Source organism: Arctopsyche grandis, chromosome 5 (genome assembly GCF_051622035.1).
Source record: "Arctopsyche grandis isolate Sample6627 chromosome 5, ASM5162203v2, whole genome shotgun sequence".
Classification (NCBI taxonomy): Eukaryota; Metazoa; Arthropoda; class Insecta; order Trichoptera; family Hydropsychidae; genus Arctopsyche; species Arctopsyche grandis.
In genome coordinates this window covers 11,641,106-11,656,512 of record NC_135359.1, presented here as the reverse complement: position 1 = coordinate 11,656,512, position 15,407 = coordinate 11,641,106, and the positions used below count along the sequence as shown (strand labels likewise).

The following is a 15,407-nucleotide window of genomic DNA, read 5'->3' as shown; positions in this document are numbered from 1 at the left end:
AAGTATTAACTCCAGTTCATTCATGAATATACTAGTTTGTTCAAACATGAACTGTTAAAGTGCTAACAATCAAAAGGTGTCGCATGAAACTTAAAGCCGTCAAAAACTTTATTTAAAATGGGAAATCGTATGATGATTGCAAGACAATGTTATTATATTTATCTTGCACGCTGATTTTTTAAATATCACAACCCAGGGAAAGAATACATGATACATAAAAGACAGAATGGAGTATGGAGAAAGTGATTGAGAATACTTAAATTTATGCCTAATTGTTGTGCACGAACAAACTATGTATGTAATTTGTTCGTCAACTTGTTCCTGTGTGTACATATTGGCCAGATTGGTTATTTTATGAACGAACGAAATGTACACTTGGACCGTTACATATATACATATGTACGTATGTATATAAAAAAAATGTATTTCTGTATTATAAAGTATTCCTGAGGAATTCTCATATATTTCAAATTTCAATATTGTCTGCGATATGGTGCGAGCTTTGCAGTCTCGTAAACGGTGAACTTAACCCGCTATCGTAGCTTCGAAGAAAACTCGTAGCTTTCAGTGAGCTTTCACCTCGCCAATATAAGAATTTCACCTTTATCGTAGAAACGCTAACCTAGTTCATCGTCCCAGTGTGACCTGATTGTCACTGGAAAAAAATCTCACCGCAAATGTGTTTCACCATTGGCGGACGCATGCATGGCAACGGGTTGCTATTTCATACAAAATGTCCACAAGAAGAACAATTCACATGTTACGCAACTCATTATTAATGGATTTTCAGTGATCGATTCAAATAATATCATACGAGAACATTATACGTGTACAAGATAACCCGTGTTGTTTTTACCGCTTACGCTTGAATCACGCTCGAATCAAACGAGATGACTAAATTCGTTATCTCATCATTACTCACGCAAGTCACGTATCTACGTAACTCTAAGTTCTACCGAGGCAATAGTTTGAAACTTTGGCACATACGAAGGTCAGATCAATACTAAAATGAACCCCTCTTTTACAATCGAACTTCGGAAAGTAAATATTTAAAGGCATTCGAATTGCCTTTTGCCACTGTCACAAATGCAATAAAGCAATTTTCGAAGAATTGGGTTAAGGTTGATTTGTTATTGAACTCGCGATATTAGTAATACAGTCGATATTCCGAAGTTCCGGAAAAAAACACCGACCACAATGCTCGGACCCTTATAACTTCGGAAAAATGAGGAAATTCGGGCTGGGAATTGCGGTATTATTAAGACTCGAGGTCGACCGTGACCCGGTAGCGCCGGGTATTTATCATCGCCTAACAAATTGCGCAATAAATTACGCAATTTCGTCGTAAGAAAAACATCGAGAAAAGTTCATAGGAACATCAAGGTGAGCACTACCTGTTGAACCAAAGTTAAATATGTATTCATCTGATGCATTTTCCAAAACTCTTCTACATATGACAGTCTACATACATATGTATATATATATATATTTTTATTTTTTTTTATTTATATATTTTAAAAATCAATACCAGAATGACTTGACAGGTAGCCCTCTTGCGTCACTGTGGTTAAAGTACAAAGTAGACACAGAAAAAAAACATACGCTGGATACGCAGGAGGATACGCTGCAGTTCTCACATACCAGGACGAGTGCGTGCGTACATAATAGACTCGTCGGGATAGATCTTTTAGTGCTTGGAAAATAGACGCATTAATGGATCGGGGAAGCAAGTTGTCCAGCACAGTACATACGGTAGATCAGATTATTCTGAAGTGAATGGTGGATCTTTCAAATCCTTGAATAAATGCTATGAAGCGACTATGGCCTTTCATTTGGATCCTGAACCCACCCTTACGCAACAATATTATAGAATAAAAATATTATGTAAAAATATATACATATAATATGCATGAAATAAAAAAAATATAAAAAACAATATCATGCTAAGTATGTACATATGTGAGATGTGCTTAAGCACCTCAACATAACTGGCATTGAACTCCAAGGAATGTGCCAGTAAGTTAAGGAGTCAAAGAGCCCTCGAGGGAGGCGAGTTCATGAGCATGCTTGTTCTAGCCCTAATGGGCAACAACATCTCACGTTTTCAGGGGCCAAAAATTTCAACTTTTCCGTGATGCAGAGATTTTGAATGTCTCCCCTTAATAATTTAATAAAATGCTTTCCAATAAATAAATATCTTCGCTTTACTAAGAATTGAACCCCAAATATCCCAAATAAAGGCACTAGGGAACAGATATGGATAAAATTCAAACGTCTTCAGACATGAAAATTTTTCTTTGGACTCGTTCCAACAACAGGGAGTAACTATCTTGATAGGGTTACCATATATGTAATTGAGCCATACTCAAATACACTGCGAACTAGTGTAAAATATAGGAAAAAAATGACAGAGAGCCCTATAACGTCAAATTACGAATCACGGATCCAAGGATTTTTGCTGCCCTATCTAAGATATTGCCAATGTGAATGCTGAACTCAATTTATTTTCAAGGAAGATTCCTAGATCTGATATAATAAAGGGTTGATATTTGAACTTTGGAGAATCCCAGAAGTGGTAAAATACTCATCAAAAAAGCAAGTTTTGAAGGTTTGGATTGACATTTGTATTAAAATTTGTTAATACAAGTTTGAAGATGAATTTGATGTGATCTAATATTTAAAATTAAAACAGATATAAAGTAAAACACTATTATAGGTGACGTTTTCAATTGGATAAAAAAGTAATCGTAATAAACTGTTTGTAGTGTTCAAATTATATTTACTAATGGTAAACAAAACTCTTACCTGAAGGACATTTCTGTGTATCTTTCAAAACAGGCCTTGGATTCACAAACGTGGTGGATTTGAACGTCGGTCTTAGAAAAGAAACAATGATTAATTGTATTTTTACCCGAGATCCTATTTGTTTCAGCTGAAGGAAAGCTTTGAAACCTACGCGCAATTTTACGTCTAATAGCATTGGAAAAGCTCGTATATAAAATTGTTTGTATCCACGTCAAAATAGTATTAAATCGTCTCTACTTTTTCGTATTAAAACTTCAACAATAGATCATTATTATGCTGCCAAGGTCAATTCGATGCAATGATATTCGTCTGTGATAAAATGTTGCAAATATCAAATCGAACTTGACTCAAATGAGTATACATAATTTCAAGGATCAAAAAGTTTGAGATGTATCACTTTAATACTTTTGAATAAACAACAAAGTGAATATTCTAAGCACATCGATCTTACTTACATTAGCTGTATGCGATATAATATTAAGTTTGATTTATTATAAGTGAAAATGTTAACCGTACTAAAAATAATTTATTGCTTATATGCTAAAGAAAGATAGTTTTGTATGGAAATTTTCGTACCTTTTTTTACAACATAATGGTTCACAAGCGATCCTTCTAATCTGAATATTTTTTACTCCGTATGATCTCATCTATCGTATTTTAATGCCATATATCAAATAGATGAGTGGTACTCAACTTGGGACCATATATATATTCACAGTTCATAGACTATGAAATCTTCAATACCCGAATAGATAACTAAAACTTCATATGCATACATACAATTCTGACCCGTGGAATCATGTTGGTTTTTTTATATATGATTTTTTGATTGAAATTGCACCCGTGTTGAATATTTTAAATTTTCGATGAAGCCAAATTAATTATTATGTGTATCTTTGAAACTTGTATAGTGAAACTTCTCCGAATCATTTTTGGTACTATCCAGATAAGTTACCAGTTAGACACCAGGCCGTGTAGGGTAATTTAGATTGCACAGATGTTATGAAGGGAAGCTAGGGCTTATCGCGGCCCACAGTTTGACAGTCGGCAACAAATCAATGCGGTTCGCATTCAAAATTGATCGCGGCACCGGTACATTGTGTATGACCCGAGGCGCGGTGTTTCCTTGGCCGGTAAATGGGTCAGGCCGTTCGTTGGCCCACCTGAACGCTCTCTCAGGTGGAGGGGCCTAAATCCACCTCATCCCCTTTACATACACCCCTCAGACTGCAGGGGTGTATTCCCAACACCCGAATGCAGTTTTGTGCCAAGGCTATGTCCCAACAAGTGCATCGTACCAACAATGCGGGTCGGCTCTGAGGAAAATGTTGAAGCCTTTAAAGATAAGCGAATTGAAAAAAAAAATTCTTAATCGCATTTTATTATATAGGTAAATTGGTATTGAAGCTAAACCTCCACAGTGGAATCTATGAATGAAAGTGAATCGAAATCATTCTACGGAAAGTGTTTGTTTGTGGATGCTTAAGACGCAGACACAGAATTGTACGCCACGGCATGCCTCAACAGACAGCTGTGAATGGGCGTGTCTTATCTCATTGTTTATTCGTAAGATCTTATTATTTCAACAAGTTTCTCCTACATTTCTTTTAAATATGGGGATCAACTGAATCGATTAATGTCAAATCTATGTAATACAAGGAAAATGTATCATCGAAAACACACTAAGGAGTGAGTTTTGAAGCCAAAGCCTGGCATAGATCAGGCGATTTTTTAACATGTGGAAAACTATCTAAATAATAAATAAAACACATGCCGCGTATCACTCTTTGTGTCTTCGGCCTTAACTTACTCCATAGTCTGGAATAATGTTGATTGTTTAAAAAAAAAAGTATTAAAATATTATAAGTTGGTTTTTGATTGAAGACTATTGACCTGATATCTATTTAATATTTATAAAATTTAATAAAGTCATTGTAAAGGTCTTAACTTTTGTCAATAATGCTACATTTTTAAATTAACAGACAATTTTGGCTTTTTAGAATATTATAGAAAATTTGGTCTGTCAATAACACATTAAATGTACATTTGATTACAAATATTTTTTATTATTTTATGACTTTACATTAACACGCTAAAAAGAAAATACGATAGCCACTGTGCTGGACGCCAAGTATCCAGTTAAAAGTGTATATTTTAAGTTAAAATTATGCAAAATCTGGGAGGTTAATTATTGTTAGTAGCTATAAAAATCATTTAATCGTGTATTAATCGTCTAACAAGTATTTGGAGAAATAAAAAAATATATTAATCCTGGTCAAAAAAAAGATTTTAAAAATAAAAATAAAACATTATAGCAACATATTTCAGTTAAATTGCAACTTTCATAATAAATGTTGTTATCTTGGTTTTTCGGAACTAAATATTTTGACGTTATCCTTCGCAGATCAAAGTCTTGTTTTTTTTTATAAGCAAAAATAATTTTCCATACAACATTCCAATTTTTTTTATCTCGACTTACTTATATGTATGTGTATGTTCTTCTGTACTTCGTATCTTCCGACGCGTCTAAATCGTTTCTTCTTTTTCTTTCACTTGTTCTTTATTTTATCATCAACTGGAAAACATTCACTCCGGGGAAAGTTTTCCGCTATCTCAAGCAACACATTTGCTGTCTATTGATCATCCTATCCCGCATACATATACCCGCAAGAAATAAATTTATAACTTTGTTATGTTTCGTCAAACCATAAACAAGTCAAACTTCTCCACGTCACTAATTTTGATATTTTTATCATTTTTTTTCAGCATGGGTACTCGGATGGTGGATGTGCAAGACGGTTCCATATGTACAAGGTGTTTCAGTAGCTGCGTCTGTCTACAGCCTAATAGCAGTATCTCTAGATCGGTAAGTAAAATTCTATATATTATTTTAATATCCACCCTAAAATAAAGAAAGTAAAACTCAGTAAAATTAACATTTTGTCTATCAAAGCTACATATTTATGTAGACTTTTTATGTGGAAAATAGAGGATTCGACGATTTTCACAAAACGATGCTGCGGAAAATGAGAGATTTTCCGAGCGTGCGTGTGCTAGCGATAACGTACCAAATGCCGATGTTTATTGCGCTATTAAATTTACCAATGCTAAAACCCGTGAAGGTCACGTTAAAATATACATAACAATTAATTTCAAAAGATGTATGTTATTTACAAAAATAATCGTCTTAAATTCAAAATGTATATATATACATATATATAGTATTATTATTGATTTTTTTTTTATAATAATATCGTTGAAAGAAATTGTTTCTAAGAGTATGTGCTATTAATCAACGTGATTATTCGATGTTGTAGTTACTTCAGGCTTATATTTTAAGTTTTGATATTGATTTACTAAAATTACCATATGCTACACTTTGAGTAATATAAATAGAAAAACTTACAATCGACATTATCAAAAATTAGTTCCACTCATATTTTTACACGCATACTCACACGTTTAAGTCTGGGCTTTTCAATGAGCGAGGAAAATTTGTTGATAAGAATAGATTTGATGAATGACTGAATTCATTATTAACTGACAGCGGTCATATTTCAATTTGATAAGCTCCAGTGAATCACGAGAATGAAAATCTATATTTTGCACCCGAAAATATATCCAACAGGAAAGAAAAAAGTTTAATCTCGATCGAACGATAGGTCCCGATGCGAAAGACAAACAGAGGAATCTATATTTAAAATTTAATATATTTCCCTCGTTAAGTCTTCATGAATAATGCCCGACGATTAATACAAAACTTTGACTAACAGCTTTTGAATTTTAAGTATTAAAAATTTCCGTCTAATTATATTATTTTAATGTTATCGCTTGTATAATAATTTCTTACGTTCCGTAATTTCGTTCCCCATTTGGACCATATTGCGTTTGACGTGATTTATATCGCCTTTTGTAACATCGCATCGGTGCGGATGAAAATTTACTATAATGAAAATTATACAATGAAATATATTTCAGAAGGAAAAAATAGAATTTTTGCGCAAATAACTAGTTGAATCTGAAAATTAGTCGGAGATCAGAGCCGTAGAGAGAAAATCCGGGCCCCGGTGCAATTTTTCAAAATATGTAAAAAAAAGTAATGTCGGTATTTCAATTAATATCGTCGCTAATTAATAAAAATATATTTCATATTAATTTATATACATAAATTCAATACAGTGAAACAAATGAAATTAATTAAATACAACAATAAACTATAATATAACAACATATCAAATTAAAAATTAAATAATTAAAACATATGTATACACACGTTAAAAAATAGTTAAATTTAAAAAAAATAATGCTGTCATACATGAAATAAAAATTAAACATATAACATAAAAAACCGTAAAATATCAACTTATATTATTTATGGAAGAGCAGGTACATATGTATGTATGTAGTAGGTAATAATGTATTGAATTTGGGATGATTTTTTTCTGTGAGCGCTTTTTAAAATGTCTGGGGTTAATTGTGGGTTAAAATAATCAACATAGAAAGCAGTAGAATAATGAAAATGAATTCGTAAACGACAAATATTATTAATTTCAAGACTAATTTTGATTTGAAATCCAGTCTACCGTTCGCAATTATACAGCAAAATTTCAACGTGTTTGAATAACGTATTTTCCTTAAGTCGAAAGACAAACGCATGCATTTAACGATTAAAATCAATAATTTATTAGTATATTTCTGTTGAATTATCCAAGGAATAGCAAGTGCATGACATTTATAATTTTAAGTTAAAGTCTCATAGCAAATTTGCAAATAGGAAAATGTGAGAGATTTTATCTTTATTATCGATGTAAAAATGCGCTAATCTCGTACTTTTAACTGTCCACTTGTTATCTGCTTGAATTGGTCAAGAGTTATTTTACTTATTTATTTTGGGAATTGTGACGAGGGAACTGACCATTCTGAACACCAGAAAAGATCCTTCACTAAATTTTACTATGCCATAGTAGGTAAAATCCGTTATTCGAAAACAGTTATACCATTTTGCTTAGTGTCCAAAAACCCCTAAGAGTACAAAGGCCAAATAATGCTTTTATACTTTAAGCTGAAAATGTTTATATTATTTGCGGGGGCCTTGGGCCCCCTTCGAAATCCAGGCCCGGGTTATTTGCATACCTTACCCCCCCCCCCTCTCGTCAACCCTGGTCAAGATCATCATATTGTGTAATCCTTCCCTTAGCATTTTGCTGTCAAAATAAGGGCATTCTGGTAATATGTAAATGCTTCTAAAGGGAATGCGAGCATGTTGTAAATTTGGGAAACGCTATTCTAGGGTGTAAATTAATTGTCGATATCCAATCCTTTGTTTCGAAGGGTCCGTAATTTGCATGTGACAATTCGAAATAGACATCACTCACAATATGTACATAATATATGTTTCGAGCGTATTTACCGAAGCGATCGAATCAAATCCTATAATTATTTGGCAAATGTATCGATTCCAATTAAAATGAACTCGGTCTAATTGCTTTCACTAGTAGCCGTTTATTTAATAAAACGGTCCACGGCATGTGAACTATCGTGTAACAGGTACCGTTTAACCTGTTTGCAATTATACGCACTTGTTCGATATTAAACACACTTGAAGACCTTGGCCCAGACACGACCGTTTTCTATATGTACATATGTATGTATATTATTATATTATAATACGGTATATCGTTTATAAACTATAATCCATAGTTTCGTCTGTAATGTTTTCTTTTTTCTACTGGCCGAAATCTCGTCTCGGTTTTCCACGTAGAAGACTCGAAATGTTTTTAATTTTCTAATGGATTTTTCGTGTCTGTTTCAATTCTTTCTAAGTTGCAAGTTGGAATTGAAACGTTTCGCTCGAAACTTTGTCGGAGTTTAACGGCGGGAGATAAACGAATTAACAATTATTATCGTTGCCGTTAAACGACGACACATGCCGCTGGTGAATGAATCTTAAAGTGTTTATAAAATTTTATGAATTAAATATGAAGTAATTATTATTCCATACAGAAATTGCGCTTTTATATTAAAAAAAAACACACTTTAGTTTCAAAAGTTTTAATTGACAACCGCTTTCGTCATTTTTGAAATAAATTTATATATAAATGTATTATCGTGCTCTCAATTTTTTTTTTTTAATATTGTGTGCATATTATACGTAGTTTAATGTTTTTAAATACTGATAGGTACATATTTTTAGAAAACTTTTGTACATATATGTATATGTAAATATGTACATACAAAGATAACTGGTTTTATTTATTTAAATAGAAATGTAGGGTTCAACTCATAATTACTTACATTGAAATTTCTATTATATATTATTTCATAATTGTACATAGATAAAGTCATGGGTTGGTCACGCCCGAATTTTTTTTTATAATTTTTATATTATTTTTTTAGAAATCGAGACAAAGATTTCTGATTTCCCAGACATGGGACGGAGCTCTGGATCGTTCCTGAAATTCCGGGATATATGTTGTTAATTTTTTTTTTTTCATTTTAATTTACTTTTTATTAATATAAGATTTATTTATTTACTAAATATTAAAATAAAATGTAAAAAACAAATTTATTAACTGGAAATAAATCTAAATATAAGTGTAAATTTATTTGAAATAGCTTCTTAAGAATACTAAAGTATATAAATTGAGAAACCGAAAGCTTATATCTGGATATACATATGTATATAGTTCAAATATTTCCAGAATTGTAAAAAACTATTTAAGTTTCAATCGAAGTTGGTTTTGTACACATATTTAAAAGCGACCAATTTTTTTGTAAATTGTCTGCATTTTCTCCTGTCTCCTGACATATTTTCAAGTCGAGACTATTTTTATTTACGTTATTTTGTTTATTTGTCTTTGATAACTCCTTATTTAATTATTTATTCTTCGTCACACAGTTGTCTCATCTTCATCAGAATCTAAAACCTAAAATCTAAACTTTCTTCAATTGTATGTACATATAGAATCATCAATACAAGAAGAATACACTATCTTCATAATATCGTAGGATATGTGTATGTACATTGGCATTTATTATAACATTTGATTGAAATATTCTTCTCGAGATTCGAGAGGAGAATTTCCAAGATACGCGACATTAAAAATTCTGTAAATTCAGGGGAATTTCTGTCTTTTTCAACTTAAGCTTCACCCAAATTCTTAAACTCAATTTATATACATACCATATATTGTGTATAATTAAAACGTTGCATTCACATTTCTGCCATAAAACAAAGTTTTAAAATTTACTGTTGTCGTAATAAAAAAAGCCTTCGAAAATGACCTTACGACTTCCTGTGCCCGAAAAATAACAGGAAGTAATATTTCACTGCACGGTTTTCTTCATCGGCATTCATTCAATGAAATCTTACCTTGACATGGGATATTTGATCTAAGAATTCCATTGATACGCACATGCGTAATTTATTACAATCATCGATCGTATTAATTATTACCACACATATACATATGTACACACACATTTTATTTACTAAATTTCACATACATATGTACATATATACACAAATGTTTCCATACCCGAATTCAATCTCCACCCACCACAACGAGAACGAATGTGAAAATTTGCGCGAAATTTTCATTCCGCATTTTTTGTCAAGGGTTCAAAAAAAGGGTTCGTATCGCATCTAAAGAATGATTCAATTTGAGCACCAATTATACGTTCCTGCGATACGATACATATAAATGTAAAAAGGGAATGTGTTGTGTTTAGCGCGTACGACCGTGAAACTTTTTCACGGACAGTGACCGTATAATCCTGTTAGGGCGACACAAAGCCACAAAAACAGCGGGACACGCGATAATAATGTATAAGCAATTTACTCGCATGTGTCGCCTAACCGCTGAAAAAATAAATAAAACACATTTACCAGTCCTCTACTGTGGAACTGTTTATCTTTGCGTCTAAGGGCTAAATAGCGACTCGTGGTCGGTTTATTTTATTGTGACGATTTTATACAATTACATACACGATGTGTTGGTTATGTGGACATGATGTTGTGATCGATATATACATATGTATATTACGTAGATGATAAAAACAAAAATGAACTAAATATATTTATTATATTAATAATTTCATATACATACAAGATTGAAAAAGTCTGATTATCTGATTTTATGTCAATTTATTATATTTATTTCTTTATTTTACATATATGTATATATACCAGGAAAGCATAACAGGTAAACCCCAATGTGCTTCCTGGCCAATTATAAGCATCGATAAACAATAGAGCAATTTTACATAGCATCATATAGACACATATGGATAAATTTGATTAACATTTTTGCAGCATTTTATAAATCAGCGAAATTGAGATGCTGAAAACTCTAATTCTGCGAGAAATATGACAAGGTTGCTAATTTGTTGGAATTGTTTCAATGAAATCAGATTTTAAAATCGACCTGGAGTTACATATCCAAGCTCTGGCTAACAGCACCTGGCCAGGGATGGAACCCGTGACTTCTCAGTGGAAAGCATTACACGATAACCACCGATCTATGCTGATGGTAAATACATATACATATATGAAAAAATCAATTCGTTTTCAAATCATTATACTAATGCATTCAAATGCATATTTTAACATTATATTTTATCATTAATGTGATTAAATTTCTGACATAAAACATAATGCTTTTTTAATATTATGTACATATTTTATTTTTATTTTATTTAAATTGGCACACATACAGAATAAAATATAAAAAAAGAAAGCAGTACAGTGAGGCAAAAAATATACAAATGTAAATGAAAATATTATATTCCATGTACAATGAGCACCACATGGTAAAAGAATAGCGCAATTTAAAATTTTAACACATCAAATCTAACTTTTATATATGTACATATATAAAAGATACATATATATATGTCAGAGAATATATATATGTAGATACCTATACATTTGAAAGTGTATTGAAACGTTGATTCATATTCAAGTTATTATTTATGTATAATATTATATACCCATTTGTAGAAAAATAGAATTCAATGACTTTACTATATTTTCGTTTTATCGGATAAAATAAAAGATAATATGAAAGAAGAAGCAATACTTTATATCCGCATCTTATTAAGATTAATGCCATCCATTTTTTCTTTCCCTTTTTTCACCTCTAAAAGTTTGTATGCATTGAAAAAGTTTCTTTCGGAAATTTATTCTTAGAGGCCGAAGACGTACTGTTCTTTTTATTCAATAACATAAAAAATAGGTCGATCTATATCAAGGACTACGTAATATAGGGTAAATAAAACAATGCAATGTTTACGTTTCCGGATCCTTTTGCTCTCCAAGACATTTTTTTTAGTCAGGGAAAACCTTCGAATGATGACCTCTCGATTTCACCCTCCGACAACACAATAAACTAGGCGTGGTATTTCATCCCACAGGGTAGGTGGATATTTCATTGAATGCATTGCCTTGACACGAGAGATTTGATCTTAAAAGGACCCCATCACTACATAATAACAATAATAAAGCGCAATCCACTCGTGAAAACTTTCACGGCCTCTCGCCGAAATTTCGATCCCAAGTTTAATCGTCTCGAAAAAATAATGTCAAGGATCACCCTCGAGTATCGCGAGGATCTGATTAAAGGATCTGCAATGTTAAAAGGATGAAATTTTGGTCTAAATATAGGGTTTTGTCCTTTTGAATGGCCGGCAGGCTGCAATCTGCCATTAAAGCGAGGACGGGTCGCGCGAAATGTTCCACGATTAATTTTGTACGGAGATTTTTATACTAAAAGTACACTCTGTGATAAATGGACTAAATACGCGAAATATCCGGAAAAATGTCGAGCCTTTCGTTCCGTAAGAATATAGGTCAAGAAAACCCATTTATCCGGGATCGACATCCAAGGGTAAAGGGACTCGTGTTTAACTAAATAATACAATTTTTATTATTGCGAAAAAAAGTCGCGAAAAACCAATTTTCTCAAGCGAGAAAATTTCTTTGACTGGAATGCTTATTATTCAACTCGCCTTCATACATTATAATATTTTAAAAGGATATTTTATAAAGAATAAATAATAAAACTCTTTTTATTTGGTTATTTTTAGATATACATATGTACAAGTGTATGTTATTTCAATACTTAGAAATATGAATATGTGTATATGTGTAAACACACTCGTACATTATAAATCCTCTCAAAATTAAATTTTTATTACTTAAATTCGAGTTATTATGTGTCAATATTGATCCATCAAACTTTTGAAACTGAAATCTCGTAAAATAGCTTCATATATACATATGTATGTCTACAATACATTACACATGAGAATACATATGTATGTATAAGAACATTGAAAGAGAAAACCACACACTAACGTCTGTTGAAATACAGTGGAAAATTACGAAAGTTTTCGTCTCATAAACGGTGGATATGAAACTATTCAACTCGAAATTTTCGTAAATGTACTCCAATTTTTCTTTGGCCACAACACAAAGAGCATAGAGTATACATACATACATATGTATTAAAAATATAAACATCTAGTATATACAACTTGTTACCAAGAGGAATCATATCTAATTTCAAATATATTTTCTGATGTATCAAAAGTCAAAATTATGATATCTCGTATTACTTCGATATACAAAACTATGTTTCTTCAATTTGTATTAACAGATGGCATCATCAAACTGAAGAGGCAAAATTATCATAATTCTTAATACATATATGTCGGTTGTTCATACAAATTCTTTTGACATAGTTTCATTTAGATCCATGACATAGACTTATATAAGGCAAAAAGTGTAAAAACTAAAACAAGATAGTAAAAAAACCCTTACGTTAGTGCTGGGTTGGTGTATGGGAAAGATTTCGTCTCTCATAAGCGGACAAAACTTAATAAAAAAATAACACTGAGACTAGACTTGCCGGTCATAAATCACTTAAGCGCAAGCTAAAGACGAAAAAACGAGAAGAGGGAAATATTGCAGAAAAATTCTGAAGCTTTTTTCCACTTCATAAATATCCTAATATTGCTTTAATTACACTTAACTGCTGCATATAAATTTTTTTCGCGAAAGAATTCACCATGCATGGCCGTTTATAGCTGAGGCAAATTTCATTCACAATTGTATAATTCGAAAATAAATGTAGTACAAATAATTTGTATTCAGACATAAATTCACATCACATTTCAATTCCACAACTCTCACTCCAGTTAGAACCCAAAATTACTTCTTATATAAATATATATGTATGTACATATATTAAAGTATAATATGATGAATTTATTATGTGCTATGTGTTGTATCAAAATCCTCTGTCAGTCTTTATATGTATGTATGTATGTATCAGTGGCATGCCGTCATTGTTATAGAGCCACTAGGCTAGTCCCTAAAATTTAAAAATATCAACAATTCGATTACAATAAATTTAAATCGTTGTCCATATCATTATTGTTCACTTGGATTAGTGAATTTCAGAAACCGAAATCCGTTCTAACTGAGGTAGTGGTAGTGGATTATTATGCTATGGTCCGCCGCATCATTCGCTTGCACGGACTCGCCGTTTAAATTCTGTTCCATTCGTGGTACTGGCGAATTGTTATGCAAAGACATTCCGTCTAAGACATTTTTTTTTTATTTACTCGTCTCTTCAAGCATTTATGAAATTTTCACAGATAATATTCTGATTCGTGTCTATCAAACATAATTTTTAACTATTTTTTTGCTGTTGAAATAACACGTATTAGCCTAGAACTTTTTGAGTACAAATATGGCAAGGAACTCGGCTCGCAAAATGATTCCCTCAGAACAAATCATTGCGGAGCGCGAGGAAACAAATAACGAGGCCTTGAAATGTTGCATTCTCGATCGATTGTTCGACAAACCATTCAGAAGATTAAGTGTTGAAGACAAACAAGATGTTTTAAAGAAAGGTCGCTTCTTGGGATATTTATGCTGGCACAAAAATGTACCCATCACTACAAAAAAGTTTATTATTTATTATTGAAAAATTTTTTTTTGTCTATACATAATCCCTTGTTTTAAAAGTCACGGCACGCCACTGGTATGTAGTGTGGACTACATACCAGTACTAGACCAGAAGCGTGGTCTAGTGGTGAATGTTGAATTATTTCGTACTTGATGTTACTAGTTCGATTCCTGCTTAGTCTCGCTGTTGGCCAGACCTTAGTTTGTCGAGGTCGATCGTTTCTTATCAGAATTTGCCAATTTTTCTGATTTTCATTTCAACGATTCCTGTAAAATTGGCGTTTCCTTCCCAATTTTCTGTTGCGAACCTTTAGTTATTGTTATATCTTAGGTTTCGCCATATTGCTCACCATAGATGTCTCTGTGGTTGTTTATCGAATATAAAATTCGTATTGTTACATGAAAGTTATTCATCGTTATTTATCGTATTAATACGATGTTTGTAATATCTGACCATAGATGTCAGATATTGTTTAGATTTACATGTATCTATGTAATAATTATGTGGACCAGGAAGGCGCATTTGGGGTTTACCTGTTAAGCCTTCCTGGTATATTTGTATATATGTATGTAAACATGGCTAATCTAATGTGTGTATGTATGCTATTTTTAAACCAGTTTTTATCAA

At 32.0% G+C, this 15,407-nt stretch overlaps 1 protein-coding gene across 1 annotated transcript in view; it reads left to right on the top strand.

Moving 5' to 3' along the window:
- LOC143912321 (neuropeptide SIFamide receptor-like) overlaps positions 1-15,407 on the top strand; it is an 89,485-nt gene that overhangs the window by 40,678 nt on the left and 33,400 nt on the right. The window contains exon 2 of the mRNA XM_077431604.1: positions 5,572-5,671. Within this exon, the coding sequence (XP_077287730.1) occupies positions 5,572-5,671 (100 nt within the window). The remainder of the gene's footprint in view (positions 1-5,571; positions 5,672-15,407) is intronic.